The 17,646-nt window shown below is 36.9% G+C and overlaps 1 protein-coding gene across 1 annotated transcript in view; it reads left to right on the top strand.

The window, feature by feature from the left end:
- The window catches only part of DCN (decorin), a 40,091-nt gene extending 35,961 nt beyond the window's left edge, over window positions 1–4,130 (top strand). The window contains exons 7-8 of the mRNA XM_065842447.2: window positions 1,383–1,521; window positions 2,588–4,130. Of these exons, the coding sequence (XP_065698519.1) occupies window positions 1,383–1,521; window positions 2,588–2,782 (334 nt within the window). The 3' untranslated portion in view covers window positions 2,783–4,130. The remainder of the gene's footprint in view (window positions 1–1,382; window positions 1,522–2,587) is intronic.
- Window positions 4,131–17,646: the final 13,516 nt, after the last annotated feature.

The raw sequence follows: 17,646 nt of genomic DNA, 5'->3' as shown, positions 1-17,646 counted from the left end.
CCTAACACTCTTAATCATTCTGTATTTTACACACTAATATTACCTTATTTCATTTGTAAACATGGCCCCAAGTGACTGAGAGTTTGTTTGTAACACATTTAGATGAGGTGTAATTATATATAATTTCACTGCTTGTGGGAGTTAGAGCCACTTTTTTACAGACTCCTCCAATTTTACTCTTTCCCTAAAAGAGTTTCTCTGCATGAGCTAATCCAGAGTTGCATCTTGTCCATCCTTATAGTGTGTAAAGAGATTACTTTTGCTTCAATAGACCAACATGGAAGTCAAACTTGCTTTTTTCATGCTAATCTCCCTAGGTGTGACACATCTGCTTATAGACCTGTGTATTTAGTGAACATATATTTAGACATGTGTCAACCAAGAATTTATAGCCTTTAGCCAAATTTTTTTAACCCAATTCTTTCAAAGATATTCACTATAAGCACTCAGTACTGAAATGCTTTGTAGCCGTTCTGTATATCTTCAGAACAAATTGCTCTGTAGGCTCAAATCTCCCAAGCTTTACTAAATCTTGTACTCATAAGGAGTTTTGTTCTGATAACTTTCAAATGAAAAAAATCACCAAATTCTACCAAAGATATGGGAAAAAAAATGTTTGCTTAAGGAAAAAAAAAATTAAAGCAAACCTGATTAAGTAGGTGTAGCCTTTATAGAAATAATTTTCTCAAAGGACAAGACTCCTGATGATGACAACTCCTGCAGAATTATCACTGAATTTCTTACTGCAACACAGAGAATTGTAAATTATGAGAGTCTCTTAAAAAAAAATTAATGGTTTTGTAGTCACAAATCGAAATTGTATTAATACAGAAATCCACAGATAGGACCAGATTTTACAAACCAGACATAAATTGTGCTAGTAAACCCAGCACATGGATGTATAAAGCAGGAAGGATGATTTTGTGGTGAAAACTCTGGACTGGAACCCAGGAGAAATGTGTGCATGGTGAAGGTTTAAACTTAACAGTTCTGGTCACCCTGGGTTATGTAGTTTGACAAAGAAAGTTACAACCAGTGCTCCTAAAGTCCTGCAAGAACCTCTTATTCAGCTTTTAAAGGAAGATTGGTGCCTATGGAGATACACAGTTCATATTTACAGTGGGATTAGTCATATAGCTCAATAAACTATGGAGTACCATGGTCATAAATTTAATGATATCATGACAATTATGATAATTCACATGAGGCATTAAACTTATATTAAAATATGTTTATCTAGACCATTTCTCTGTGATGATTCTGTACCTCACACATATTTCTGAAAATTAGCTTGGTCTGTTCTATACAGCAGTGTGTAGAAGTAAACAACACAAGGAAGATGATTATGCAAGAAAGCTTAACTTTTTTTTTTTTTCTTTCAGATTAGGTCTTAGCTTCAACAGTATTTCTTCAGTTGAAAATGGCTCTCTTAACAATGTACCTCATCTGAGAGAGCTCCATTTGAACAACAATGAACTTCTTAGAGTACCTGGTGGGCTGGGCGAACACAAATATATCCAGGTAAAGTTTATCATACTGTCTCAGAGAGCAATAGTTGAAAGATTCTGATTGATTGGTATTTGTGTGGTTATTCACTCTTGAACAGAAACATATACAGTATTTATGCAAAACTGTTGAATAGGCATGGAAAAGTTACATACAACAGGAAGGCTCTTATTCAGATTTTTGTGTGAATGTGGCTATGGTGGTGTGTAGATCTGGAGGTGTGCATTTGTATCTCTGTGTGTCTGAGGGGATGCCACAAATATGGGTATATTTGTATACTTTCATTTCCTCTTTACTCAAAAAATGCTTTCAAATAACATTTTTTTCTGTTGGTTTTTTTTTTTTTTTCACTTCCACTCTGACATACATTTTGCAACCTTTCCCGAGAAGAGTCCCTTTGGTAACTCACAAATCTATGCTTTTAGGAGGGTAATGAGGCACAATATGCAGTATTTTGAGGTCTGTGTGGCTGGATAACTAGAAATATGGCTTCTTGGAACTAATTAAAATATTTCTGCACTTGGTCTAAGACTTTACAGGACAGAGAGCTCCCAAAGAATGAAGACTCCCAAATGTATATCACCACTTGCATGTAGCTTAGGAAAATTTGTCAGAAATAGTGATTCTGGAGCAACAAAATATTCATCAGCTATTTTAAATCACCCTTAGTAATTTCTTTGCTCTGAATCTTGTACAGTTGCACTCATGAGAGCAAAAGCATTAGAGCTGTAGAGAAACAAATCAGCACCAAATATATTCTTTACACACAGCACATGCTTCTGAACCACAGCACTGTGTTAATAATGCCACATCTTTGACTCCATTTTTCATTACAGTATGAGCAAATTCTAGTAATGTTCTTAGAATGCTTTGCAGTTTCTTCTCTTTCTGTAGAAATTAGTTCTAATTGGTTATACTCTAGGTATTTCAAAAGGTAAGCATAATCAAGCATTTGTTTGGAAAAAATGGTATTTACTCTGTAAAACATTGCACAATACATACCAAGTATTTGACATCAAATTATTTACCTTATGTGCCATGGCAGCTCTATTTCTCACTTCTGCACTTATATGCTTTTCAGGTGGTTTATCTTCACAACAACAAAATTGCTTCCATCGGTATCAACGACTTTTGCCCTCTTGGCTACAACACCAAAAAGGCAAGCTATTCCGGTGTGAGTCTCTTCAGCAACCCCGTGCAGTACTGGGAAATCCAGCCCTCTGCTTTCCGATGTATCCATGAACGCTCTGCAGTACAGATTGGAAATTATAAATAGATGTCTAAAGATGTTGTTCGGTTCTGTTTCAGCTGAAGTACCTGTTATAATAGGCCTGTTCAAAAAATTGTTGCTAACAAATAATGCCAAATACCAGAAGCTTCACTTCAAAGTGGAGATGATCCATTGATTTAGAATAAATTAATCATTACAGCTGTACAAGATCAAGCATACCAAAAAGAATTGCCAATTGTGCTTTAAACTGACTTATTTCAGCCTTCTTTTCCAGCATGCTTTCTGTGGTATTTTTCAGTTTGCTGAAATCTACAGGTTTTCAGATTCCAGTGTATATGAGATTCGGAGTAAATATTTGTCAAGCTATGATATACATGAAAAAAAAAAAAAAGAGATAACAATTGCGATTAATTTTATGGCCACACACACAGAAAAAAAAAAAAAAAAAAAAGAATACTAGAGCGAAAAAGGAAAAAAAGGACTCTCAAATCATCTTGAGACTTGAGAAGGTGAGAGTTACCTCCTTTAAATTTATTTCAAGCCCTGGAGGTTTAAAAATATCTGCTATAACAGTAAGCTAATTCTGAATGTATCTATTTAGCAGAGGCAAATAAAGTTGTTACTAATGTCATTATTTTGGGAAAAATAAAATAAATTCATATTGTACACATAGTTCTTTGAAGTTTGCCATTCTTCTAGAGCAATGCTATTCAGGATTAGCCTAACATAATCCTATTGAACAAAATAATGAGTAGTCTGCAGTACGAAACTTGTAACCTATGTCTGGAGCTCAATGGCTACATTTCTCTAGGGCAAATCCCTCTCACCTTAGTCAAGAGAGCAGTTTTAATTACTTCAGTGAGACTGCCTTGCAGAGTATGGTATTAGTCACTGGTATAAATCCATGTATATATCTAAACCAAAAATAATAGCAGCTCACTGTTCACTTGTTCTACATTGTACATTTGTCAGCATCCTTTACTGTTTTTTTTTTTTTTTTAAACTGTGTTTTTAATTGTCAAGTAGAGATATGCAGGCTCTCCATCTGATGAATTTGTGGCATTTAGATTATAAGCAAAATAATAGGTATAGCAAAATATGAAGTGAAATAACTGCAAGGCCTAGCTGGACATTGCTGGGACACCATTCCTAGAAGTATCTTCTTAGACTGATTTGAAGCCCTCTGCAAACTGGGATTCATCAGCCCATACCAATGGGCACATCAAAATTAGGCTGCACATTTCTACTGTCAATCTACAAAGCTAAACATATATTCAATAAAAATGTCACCTTAAAAGGATCTTCTGCAGCCTCTTAATACTCCAAGGTCAATCTCTCTAATTTGTAAAACTTATATGTCATTTATATTAAAGGATAATGTAATACAGGCAAACTCCAAAGTGTTTGTCTTTATTTTCTGGTTTGATAGCATAACACATGGTGTCAGAATTTTAATTATTGAGTCTTGAAAGCTGAAAATCTTTGACATGGTCACTGCGTGTGAAATTCTCTTACCTCAAGAAACTTTTTCATGCCTAACACTTATAGGTATTTTTTTCTAGAAAATTAATATATTCTCTTTAAAGTTGTCATTTATTCAGGTGGTAAGTAATTAGAAACTATTGTGAATCACTAAAACCATTACATAGAATAAGTGTATTTGCACTCTTGTTAGCTATCTTCATATAGCAGCCAAAGATTTCCCCCATTTGCATCTGTTTTTTCTTCTGGATTTCAGATTTTCTGAGTGTTATTTTTGAATAAATCTAACAGCACATGATATCCTTCTGTCACTGGAAGGAAAACCCTGCAGAAAATCACCAGTTAGATATTTTTGGTTCTTGGTTGGATATCTGCTGTTATTCAGAGAGAAACCTCATGCAGAAAGCTAAGCACTAGCATTTCAATAGAGAACAAAGGCATTGCCTTAGCTTGAACAACTCCACAGGGTTTGTATGTACATGATTCAGATTATCAGATACAGATACAATTTACAGGAAGAGACTTATAGAATACATAATAACAATTACTTATTACTTCATTAAAGATATATACTACATTCCCATTTCTACCTCCGTGGCTTTAAGATCTCGCCATACTAAGGTTTTTCTTTCAAAACAGAAGCAACTTTAAGTCCAGAAGAAAATATCTGAGCTATCCTCCTCTATAACACCTATAGTATGTCCCATACCAAGCTTGCTGTCCTCTGTGCTCAAGCCCAAGCTGTTCCTCATGAAATACCTTCTCCTCTAACAACTAAGGGCTGCAAAGATAACAGGACTTTCCTGATCCCCAGCCCTATGCGATAAAGCCAAATAAGCAAATCCTCTAACATGAGAACACAGCAAGACCATGACGAATTCAAAAGGTAAACACACTGTTGGTTTTCCATAAATTGTGCAGCCATACCTACAATGTTGGACTGACAAGACCCTGTCCACACACAGATTCTGTGAAGACTTCAGAGCAGTGGGAAGCCAAAGGCTTTAAAGACTGCTTTTCATATAAACACAGGAGGATGGATCTTCCATTTAAAGAAAATAATGAAGAAGAAGGGAAGGGAAGGGAAGGGAAGGGAAGGGAAGGGAAGGGAAGGGAAGGGAAGGGAAGGGAAGGGAAGGGAAGGGAAGGGAAGGGAAGGGAAGGGAAGGGAAGGGAAGGGAAGGGAAGGGAAGGGAAGAAAGGAAAGGAAAGGAAAGGAAAGGAAAGGAAAGGAAAGGAAAGGAAAGGAAAGGAAAGGAAAGGAAAGGAAAGGAAAGGAAAGGAAAGGAAAGGTCCTTTGTAGTATCCTCTTTTTTTGTTGTTTTGTTTTTAGAAAGCTATAATGCTAAAGAATGTTATTTTTCAAAATTTGACTACAAATTAATTAGTTCCTTCATATATGCTTGTCTCTTAAGAAGGGAGCTGGATGGTTTCTCTTAAAGTCCACCAGGTTATGGACTGTTGTCATATACCTTATTGGTGATGTATAAATGTCTTCAAATATAATTTAATTTCCATGAAAGGATCATCTCTTAAATCTCTGTCAACAACATGTTACTCTGAATTCCAAGCCTACAGATTTTTTCAGTTCCCTCCTCAGACTGCTTCTCAAATCCTCTAAAAACCGCTCTTTGGCCGACAAGCTGGCTTTTTTGACTTACCTGTGAACAGCTTTGGTATAATTTCTTTCTGCTTATTTTTGCTACTTCTTTTAAACAGACAGTACTAGCTACTTTAGAGTCATATACAAAAATTATCAGAAAGCTGAGAAAAATTTGCTTTTGTTCAATGCTCACATTATTTTAATGCCTCTATATCTCATAGGCAAAATAACTAGAAAAGATTACAAAAGACTTTCTGATTCTACCACTACTCTGAAGTGCCATCTAGCGTCACCGAGGGACGGTAACAAAACTGTGAAAACCGGATGGAAAGAGGTTTCTGAGGCTTTATGAAAGGAGCCTACACAAATTCATGTAATTACTCTGCTGTTTGACTATTTTTTCTTTTAAATCAGAGTCCATACCTGTGAAATCAACAACAATTTTGTACATTCAAATACTCTTTGCACATGGATGTGTTTTTGCTCATCCTTTCTGAATGTATACATTGGTCTGAAATCAGTTTTGCTACATGGACTGACCAACATTTCTGGTGGGTTTGTTTGTTTGTTGGGGTTTGTTGTTTGTTTGTTGTTTTTGTTTTGTTTTTGTGTTTTTTTTTCCTCAAAAGAAATGGCCTTATTTTCCATGGTCATTACTAAGCCATTGCTAAGTGGTTGCATTTTTTCCATTCCAAATTTTAAAACACCAAAGGGGTTTAGTCAGTGCTAATTTAGTTGGAAGTAATTTATTCAGTAAAAAGAAAAAGAAATTAAGGCTCATGTTAGTGACAAGTTTGCACAACACTGAAGGGGACACATGAACTGTGAGATGTTCAATATGAAGTGCATCAACTTCAAACTGAAACAGTGGAACTAAAAATAGTTGATAAAATTTAGCATAAAACATCACTCTGACAGTGCTCCAGTAACGCCAGCTGCAATAGAACAAAGTATCTGTGCATGTCCTGAAAAGGCACAAGAAATGTTTTAGTGCTTGAATTAAACTCAACACAAACAATCGGCTAGACTCATCAATGGATACATTTAAAGTGACATAAACCAGGCCTTGGTCTCCTGCCCTGCTTCCTGCTCTGGAAGTCCAGGGCTGTTATTGTACCGTAAGTGCCTGAGGATCACCCTGGATGCAGGCACAACAGAGGGCTGCTCTCCCTGCCTCTTAAACTCCAAACTTTCTGAAATACAAAGTTGTGTTTTCTTCAAAACTGCTTTGTCAGGCTGTTCTCTTGCCAATTGTGTACATTATACGACTTGGAAGCTTGGGAGATTACCTCCATGTGGGTGTTTTAAGTCAGCAGACCAGAAGAATGTTAATACTCTCTTACTGCCTGCTTAACCTAGGGCTTAACTTATATCTGTGGGAGAAAGAGTGAACAAAACTATGAAAAAATGGTATTGCTCTAATCATGTACATATATATTTACACATTTTTAAGATTATAACATAATATTTAAAAAAAAGGAGGTAATAACAAAATCAGAGACTCTGAAGTGTGGCGAAAAGCAGTGATAGTAATAGTCATGTTTCTGAATTCACATGTATGGCTGCAGCCAGCAACACAGTGAAGTTATTGGAAAATGGCAAATGTTGTAGGCCTTGTATCTGCATTTACCTACATGAATAGTTCCAGTGTTTTCAGCCAGAAGAACTGAAATCTACAGATGGACACTCAATTTAGAAGAGGAATTAAACAAAATATGCTAGCCACTGTCTAAATACAAAAGGTAATTTTTAAACAAACAAATTGTAAACTGTCTAAACCATCTCCATCCAGAAAAACTTAATCCAAAAAATTGTCCCAGATACCATTTTTGGCTCACACTCAAACGGAGAGAAGATGAACACGTGCAAGTAATGATATCTGGTGATAAATGGCATATTATTTTACTTATATGCACAAATATTAATGGGTAGATTTGTTGCTCCTAGCATTTGGCAAAATGGGCAGTAGAATATGCTTTATTCTGTCCAAATGGTCACAATTTACAAAACTTTATATTTTCATAGCTAACAGGAAATCACGCAAAGTTCCATTTTTTTCCCAATTCTTTATGTTATTGACTCTAGAGTATTGAAATATATAATTTATAATAAATCATACTTATGCATTTTATTAATTTTCAACTAATAAACTACATATTATATTAGAATGAAAAAACCTTAAGGATTTTGCTACTATTTTTCTAAACTTCAGATTTGAGCAACTCATATTATTGCTTCCAGATGAAGACTTTAATTGAGATGAATTAGGCTATTGCTTCTCCACACAACAACTTTTTGAAAGTGTTCAAATCCCAGTATAAAGGCATGGAAAATAAGGACCATGTGTGTGCTACTAAATGCATGTTAGAAAGCCCTTTCAACAGGAAAACTCAGAACCAATTAAGCTAATCACGTAGTATTCTGCTGATGCATTCTTTCATCTTTTAATTTCAAGGTATTGAATCTTTGCAGGAATCAAAATATTATGAAGAATAAACCAAATTCCAGAGTGCAGGAAAAGAAATGGAATTTCAGAATGCATAAAATAATCTTGACATGAAAGACAGAATAATTCTAAATAATGTTTGGCTATGTTAGAAACTCTGGCAAAATGAAATGCTTCAAAAGGCTTATTCCCTTCTGAGAATGATCCTTCAGAGGTTTGTCCATACACGTCATTCTCATGTGGAAAGAGAAAGTGGATATGTTGCAATGAAACCTTGAAACAACGCACTGTCTTTTAAGTGTTGGCTAATGGAGAGTGACTGGGAGACCGTAAACCTCAGGCGATTTAATGTTCCATCATGACATCAACAAAATTAAACAAAAATATTAACCTTTTGGGTATTTTTTTCCCTCTTCTATCCTTTACTGCTCATTTCCAACACCAAGTTCTTTAAAGACATCTCGGTAATTTCTGGTGTATAGTAGGAGCCACTGCATGTGTAGGTTACAGAGAGAGAAGGACTGTGTGAATTTCTGTTCAACAGATGCAGATAATTTGATTGTTATGGAAACAGTTAAGTAGTTAGGCTCCTTATTGCTATCAAAGAGCTAAATTATTCTGATATGGTAATATCCCCTTTGAACTTCCTTGTCAGAATTCTGACCCACAGGGTTGTTGTGTTCCCTACGTCTTAGGCAGAAGGAATGTTCTCACACTACGGAAAAATACAACTGCACAATGATTTTAGATTATTTTGCAGAGCTGAAAAAGAAAAAGCAGGAATAGGAATCGGTGAAGACAAGTACCATTTACCCAAGCCTGCCCTACGGAAAAGGAAGCTGAGGATGCCTCCCACCCCCCTCCACCCTAGCTCCCAATTCAAATGAGAGAGAGGAGATAAAAGCAATTTCTAGCCACTTTGCAACCTCACAGACATCTTCTGGGCTGGCATGAGAGAATTTGTGGTAGTACATGAATGTATAAAATGTGAACCTCATAAAGGTGGAGGCAAACCCAGTGTCAGTACAGATTAAGTGATAAATGGATTGAGAGCAGCCCTGTAGAGAAGAACTTGGGGATACTGGTGTAAAATTAATTGGATATGAGCCAGTAACATGCACTTGCAGCCCAGAAAGCCCATCGTATCCTGGGCTGCATAAAAAGAAGCATGACCAGCATGTCAAGGGGCATGATTCTCCCCTCTGCTCCACTCTCGTGGGACCCACACCTGGAGTTATACATCCAGTTCTGGAGTTTCTAGCACAAGACATGGACCTGTTACAGTGATTCTAGAGGATATTATATATATATATATGTATAGCATATATTTCCCACATATATGTGTGTATATATATATATATACACACTATACACACACAATATATAAAGAAGACTTATAAGACTGAGAGAAACTTTTTACCAGGAACAAGGGGCAACAGTTTTAAACTGAAAGAAGGTAGATTTAGGTTAGATATAAGCAAGGCATTCTTTGTATTAAGGGTAGTGAGACGATGGAACAGATTTCCCAGAGAAGTTGTGGATGCTCCATCATTGGAAGTGTTCAAGACCAGGCTGGATGGTGCTTTGAGTGACCTTATCTAGTGAAAGAGGTCCTTGCTCATGGCAAGGGGGTTGGACTAGATGATCTTTAAAGGTCTCATCTAACCCAAACTATTCTGTGACTCCATACACAGTACCAGGACCCCAAGTACACCAGGAGGCTCTTGCTGCCATGACCATGCTCATCCAGAGCCTCTGCCCAGCTAGACAGCTACATTTAAGCTCAGGGCCTTGTCTTCTCCCTGGGGTTATTGTTAGGGTTCAGCAAGAGAGGGTAGCTGTGCAAGAGAGGGAAAGTTGGGAGCCAGTAGTTACACAAGGCAAGGCAGCAACCTCATGAGAAAAGTGCACAGTCCCACAGTACCTAAAGAAGAAGAGCAGAGCTGGTGTGGTGGCTGCAACCAGGGCTAGCCAACCATCCAGTAGCAGATCTCTATTGATGAGGCAGATCCAAGGTAAAGCTCAGATATCAAATCAGTAAAATAATTTGAGGTAGAAAATCAGGTAGAACATACCCACAACACATCTTCCTCTCACTGTGCCTTGAATCAAAATGTTGTTGGCTATCACCTGAGCATCTATTCTCCACTTACTTGAAAGAATGACCCTCATGCCATTTCCATAGAAAAGTCACCAGTCTGAGACAGCACAAATCTCTGCTGGGTCTGGACAGAGAGGACATGAGGTTGTAGGCTCACACATGTGCTCAGAACCAACCCTCCTTGTTCATCAACATTTGCATGCCTCAAAAAACCCTCTCAGTCCCAGAAAGGTGGAAGAGTAAACCTCAACAGGACAGAAGAAAAGCAGGAAAGCCTCACCAAAACTCTTTTACAAAAGGTGTGGATCTTTCTAATATGATTACCCTGTTTATATTGTTTTCTGACATCAGGTATTCTAAGTGTTATTCAATCATTGTGCTAAAAGTTCCAAAATAAATGCAAAGATTTAACAGCTGAAACACAAAGTAAATTCCTTCCACTCATGAGCAAAGTTATTACAAATGTGTGGTGCTCAGCTCTGGAAAAAAAAAAAAGGTCTCATTCTGCTTTCAAGAGATTGGAAAAGGGGCAATGGATTTTGCTATACCACAACTGGCTAGCCATATTATCAAAGTTATCTATGGGATAGGAACATGACCTAAATTATAGCGTTGCTCACCAGTACTGCTGTAGCTAAGTTTGTGTCAGCAGTTCCAAGCGAAACCAGCTTTTCCACTTAAAAATTATTACTCTGCTAAAGCTTGGAATCAGAGCTTATTTCTGAAACATATTTATTTATTTTCTGAAAATTATAAACAATCCATGTATATTCTTCAAATCTTCAGTGTAAAGCAAGAGTGACATATGCACACACACACGCAAACACACATACATTTCAAGAAAATGGTGAAAATACTGAAATTATAATTTGATAAAAGTCACCTGGTTGATCAGTTAATGTCAGCAGGCCTTAGAACATGAATGTATATTTTCTAATTGATGGCTCAGGTTATGTTCCAGACTCCAAAGCTGCATCTGTATTATTAAGTGAAATCTTGTCATTTTACAGCTCTGGACCAACTAGCATGACTTAGCCCCATCTCTCCTGTAAGTCTATCTTACCCCACAAAACAGGATGGCTTCATTTAAAGTGTCTGTTGAGATTTAGAAGTCCCAAACAAGCCTAGGAATTGTTCAGTTCAGGCCAGAATAATGGAAAAGCCATTTTTAATAAATTTATACTATAAAAGATGACTTGCTAGTGTCAGGGCCACTATGTGATTTACTAGTACAGGTAGAATCTAAAGGTGAAATCATCCATTTGCTTATATAATAATTTTAAGTACGGCAACAATAATATTTTGCATTGATCTACCCAAATATTGAGAATGCTTTTACCTGCTTGCTATCTGAATGCTTTCCTACTTTTTCTTCTCAGGCAGCTGGAATACTCTCTTCAGCCCTTCATGTTAAAGTTTATCTCTGGCTTTTTATATCTTTGAACAGCTGATAACACGGAGTTTTGATCTGAGAGTTTGGGGGAATTACTGTATTTGATTACAATGTTTTACTTTCCATAAATACAATCCAAAAAAAATTACAACCCAGCATTTGAAGAGACAAGAAAAGAATTCCTTCTAGGTCAACTTAATATTGCTATTCTAAAAAGGTGCAGCATCTTTGAAAATGCTACTCTGTTTTGTAGCGTAATGTATCTATATAAGCAAAAGCAATTTTAAATACTCAGAAAACATGAAAAATACTACAAGGAAGCTAAAGGGATAAATGTTGATTCCAGGTTTTGCTCCAATCAGTATATGTATACAGATACATAATTATCCAAAGACAATCACTAAGTGCTTACTGAAGTCCGAAAAAACAAAAAGAGATAGAGAAAAAAGAGTCAGGCTAAGTAGGCAGAGGTCTAGAATCTATGGAAGGTGAAAAAGAATACTTGGAAAGTGGTGTATTCATTCACGGGATGAGGGAAATGTTGGTGCAGCTTGTCCCTTCTTGGATGGATAGAGAGCAAATTAGACCTTAAACAGTCTTGTGTTAGTTCAAAATAAGCCTATGAAAGCATGTGATGCAAAATCTCTTAAGCCGTTTCTGTACTTTCCAATATCTATAGCTTATAAAATTATATATGAATTCTATTGAAAAGCTTTGCTTGACTAAAACAAAATAAAATGTTCAGTGAAGACCCAGGTGATGATCTAATGGAAGCAGAGGTCTGTTTTCTAAATTTTTATTTCATTTTTCAGAAAAGTCCTTATTTTGGCTTGTTTATTACTATGTTTTTAGAGGTGGTAAGAAAATGGAAAATACCTGTGGGAAAACAGATCATGACTGTTTCTAGGGTTCTACATCTCATTTTGCTTGGCTATATTTCTGTGACAATTCTTTGCAGACGTTGTGTTGAATACTCAGCTATAAGAAGTCTACAGAGAAAATTGTTGGACAAAATACCTTTCAGACTGTTTACACAAAGTGAGGATATTACCTCACTTAGACGACTTATTATCTCCTGGACTGGAGCTCCAAGGTATCAGACATCAAAACAGAAGTGTTTAATGTCATTCTGGATTGTTTGGATGTGCTTGGCCTCTTGCCACTACTTCAAGACAGAATGGTTCTCCTCAAGATCATGAGTCATAGGAGCCAGCCCCACTTGGATGTGCTGGACAGTCCAGGACATGTCAAACAGCAGTAGATGTCTTTCCATCACCATTTGAATGAATCCCCTTGACAACAGTCAATTAGCTGAATGCAGATGCCTTGTTATTAGGCACTGTGGAGTACTGTGCCCTGTCATCAACTGCCACTTGAAAAGGGGACAGGTCTTTTAAGTCCTTTCTCATCACCCGTACAGGTGAGCTACACACTTCAGAGCATCTCAAATGTTACTAGTTGCCTACATTCAGGTAACTGAATACTGTTATTGTGTCTGTGTCAGAAAGCTGAATCACTCCCTAGGCTCTATAACTATTTTTACTAGATCCTCGTTGACCATGAGAAGTGTTTGGACTACTAGCACGCATGTAGACACCATTTTTTCTGTCTCTCAGGACCAAAGTTTAAGGTACAGCATTTGAGACCATTTATAAAAAGGTGGTCTGCATCTGACAGAGAATGTGAAGGTAATCTTAAAAAGATATAAGATGTAGTAACTTATGAAATAGACAGCTTTTCTAATGGGAGATTTCATCCTGTGAGATGTTACCAGCACAGTCATGCAGTCCATAATAAAGCATCAGTAGAGTTTCTCCAGACTGCACAATTTCCGAGACAAAAGGTATTGCATACAACATGAGGTAAGTCCACTCTGGACCTCCTCATGATGAATAGAGACAAGTTAATCACTGTACTGGAATCTGATGGTTGCCAAAGCTGACTATTTAATATGGTCAAAAGCATATTTCCAGCCAAGAGGAGCTCAGTGTCCCCAAACAGGAAAAGGATGAGAAAAATTGTCTGGGAGGAAAAAATTAGGAGAAAAATATAATTATACTTAAAAAGAGTTTAAGAGATTGTCCTCACATACTTTTTCCTCCCTGATTTTACAACCAAAAAAGGCCAATTTTACCCATAAGCACATTTGTTTCAGTAGAAAAGTCAAACACAATTAAAAGCGGGGAAAAAAAAAAGAAACAAACAACAAAGTATGAGACATGGAGAATGAGAAAATATAAAGTATACATAATAGTGTCTCTGTGCATATGAATAATAAGGCAAAACCAAAACTCAATTGCACTGAAGATGTCAGTGATGGATCCACAGACAGTATGGTTGAAAATAGTTGGAAGAAGCTGAACTTTATGATGAGGAAAATAAATTCCAGTAATGTTACAGAACCACAAGTGAACGGGCACAAGACAATAGGTAGAAATAAGCTGTGTTAAAAAAAAAAAAAGTAAACATTGTTTCTCTGCATTTGGAGAGTAGTAGACTGAGGTACTTTCATCAGACTAATGAACTTTTATCATATGAGGAATACCAAACTTTTTTTTCTGAAAGGAAAAAATGAAATAATATTTATTAGTGATAAATACTTTCTGTTTGGGTTGTCATAATAATTTTGTACATAAGTGTCTTTGGAAGGCATGCAAGAGATCTTTGGTTCATTAACAGTCCATTTTAATGAACCTGGTAACACCAGAATAACAGTGCATTGTTATAGTTCATGGACTACAAGCTGGTAAATATTATATCTCAGGGTTATTAACTTGCCATGAGTCCCAGGAAAAAGAATGCAAAAATCTGTTACAGCATTCAGTTGGTAAAGAATTAAGTGACAAATTACGTCAGAATAGATACTAATAGATAACTAATGATATAATAGATATTATCTAGCAAGCCTTTACTTGCTCATGAGGTTGTAAACTTGGTGGATAACAAGGTCTTCTAGTAGTAGCAGTAGATTATTCCAAGGTGTTTAATTTCAAAAATGGCAATGAGCAGTACTTTAAAAAACTGCACAGTAAGCGGCTCCCAAAATGCCCTGTCTTCATGGCAAAGATAATTTATCATCAAGTAGATGTGTTCCAGCAGAGGGTTGCATCAACTGGCAGAAGGCAAATGCTACATGCTGGCTATCTGGGCATCATGTTCGAAGCCTAGGGGTATGTGGTTGCACACCAAACTGCTGCTTTCTACACAGAATCATAGAATATCTTGAGTTGGAAGGGACCAGTAAGGATCACCAAGTCCAGCTTTTGGCTCTCCACAGGACTACCTAAAACTAAACCATACAGCACCATACTGCTGGATTACTTTAGGCAAATGATTGCAGTTATAGGTACTCTCTGGGAGACGGTATCTCATGGAGAAGCAAGACGCAGTAAAATAACTTTGTAGGAAGCAGCAGTTCCCACCTGCACCAAGGTCTCCTAGAGCAGACTGTCCCAGCAGCCCCTGCCCACTGCAGCTGTCCACACAAACAGAAGCTGCGAGCTCCCCAGGACCTCACCATGCACCCTGCGATCTCCTATTCCTGTACCACCTGGCAACTGTGTTGTATTCATTAAGCCTAAAGTTTCCTGATGTTCGTGCTTCAAGTGGAAACAGAAGACAAATGTACTGAGTGTGGATATCCTGGGTCTGTGCTAACTGAGCAGATGCTCCTTCCTACGAGCCTGGGAACCAGACCTCTACTTCTGGGTGCTGCCAGGAAGTAAACATTAGCAGACACAAGGATGAAAACTGTGATAAATAAACCCTACTCAACTGGCAGTCTGAATTATGTCAGTTGCTGCCCCAAGATACAACCCTCTGCCCACAGATGGGAAAGTGTTGAGTGTCTGTCATAACCTCCCAGATCCTGCAACTAACCTGGGCAAAAATTGTCAGAATTTTACACCAAACTAGAAAACTCCCAAACTTTTTAAGTCTTAGATGAGAGTTATATGTTGTTTGGAGCATATGTAGTCAAAGGCGCTTTGTTGAACTCAGTACAGCAGTAACAAGACGAAGTTTAAAGGTTTGTGTTATACAGCAGTTCAGGGTAGATGGTGTGTTATAAGATCCTTTCTGACCTCAAAGTAGTGTTCTGAAAGCAGACAGACATTGCTTATGCTTAGATTAGGGGAAGATGTTTATTAACCAATGATTTTCAGAGGAGGTCTACACTGATACAGCATCAGATGTGCAAACAATAGGCAGAGAGCTAATGAAGTTTTCCAAGGCCATCTCTTTCTCTTCCTATAAATTATCTCTACTGTTTAAAATATAGAGCTGCTACTATAATTTTTACCTGTAACCACAACTTTCCCACAAATTCAGCAACTCCTTGAGATCCTATTACATTCTTTACATTAGGAATAATTTAACTTGGTTCATGTTCCAGGGCCACCTGGCTTTCTTTTATACATAGATTTGCACATTTTAAGTGCTGCAACGCAAAGAACAGTACATATGTATAGGAATCTGGTTTAAAAACAGCATCTTGCCCTCATCTGTGCAGTTCTTAATATAAAAGAGGTCTGATGAATCTTCAGATGAACTAAAAGGAATTTTCCCATTGACAATTTGAATGAAATGAAGTGCAGTCTAGTACAAAAACAGTCTGAAAAACAATGGGGAGGAGGCTAGTAGTACTGGAACATAGATGCTGTCAAGTTTGAAGCAAAACAGTGAGCAATTTTTCAGAACGACACAAACAAAGAGCCATGTTCAACTAAAATGTCTGTTGCGGTCTGCTAATAGGTCGTACCACTATTACCATTTTTGTAAATTTCCAAAGCTGTTATTTCCTTTTTAGGAGAAAGGAAAAAAAAAAAAATTTGGATTACCACAAATTTTGTAATGGTTATAGTATGTGCCCTAACACTTTCCATTTAACATGTAACTGCAGTGTAGACACTGAACAAATAAAATTTCAATTTGAAGGAATGGAAGTTTTCAGATGAAAAAATAATAAGCACCTACATCCTTCAGAATACGGAACTGAATTGTTTTTAGTGGAACTCATTTGAAATGAGTCAGCCTTAAGTAATATTTTTAAAATGCTGCAAGACTTCACAAAAACATTTGTACAAATATTACTGGAGATTTGAGCCAATACAGTATTTTTGTTTATTCACTATACATAGGGTAACAGGCTATATATTCACTGTTTAAGAGATATGGAGAGCATCATGCACTACAGTGCCCCTCTACAATTAAGTGTCTTGCTCTACGGTGCCCACGAAACAGCCTTTTCCCTTAATGGAGATTTCTTTATCTTTTGCTGCAGGTAGCCAATTCAAATGAACTAGCCTTCATTTCGTCTTGAGAGTAATATTTAAATCACCTGTGATCAGTGCAAAAGCTCACTACTCATTTTACATGGTAACATGTAAAGTACTTCTTTGGGGACTACATGCTTTTATGACCCAGATATCCTATTCTGAATTTTGGGCATCCAAATCTCTTGGTTCTTAGGGTACACATCTGTGTACCAGATGTGTGCATAGGTTTAAGACTAAAAGGAAGCAGTTGGTTTAGATAATATCTATTATGTTTTAGTAACGCGAGTCTTTTAAGAAAAAGAAGATTAAAAGCAAACGGTCTGGGAGGAGTTTCCAATTTACACAGAATTATGTAGAAGTTATAAATAAAATTTTACAGGAGACAAAAGGCAGAAAAGATACTACTGATAAGCGGAAGAAATAAAACAATGGTACTGTAACTCAACAATATTTGAAATCTAGATCTCATCCAGTGTAAAGTGCTATAATTGCAGTGAGCTCTGCCTTCAGATACTTTCACCACAACCTAGAAGACTTCTTGGCCATTTACAGCCATGAAAATATCAATTAACAAGAAAGGAGCTTTGAATCCAATAAAAGGAATATTT

Source organism: Patagioenas fasciata, chromosome 1, assembly GCF_037038585.1.
Source record: "Patagioenas fasciata isolate bPatFas1 chromosome 1, bPatFas1.hap1, whole genome shotgun sequence".
Classification (NCBI taxonomy): domain Eukaryota; kingdom Metazoa; phylum Chordata; class Aves; order Columbiformes; family Columbidae; genus Patagioenas; species Patagioenas fasciata.
The sequence above is the reverse complement of the archived record's forward strand: the minus strand, read 5'-3'. Positions and strand labels throughout refer to the sequence as shown.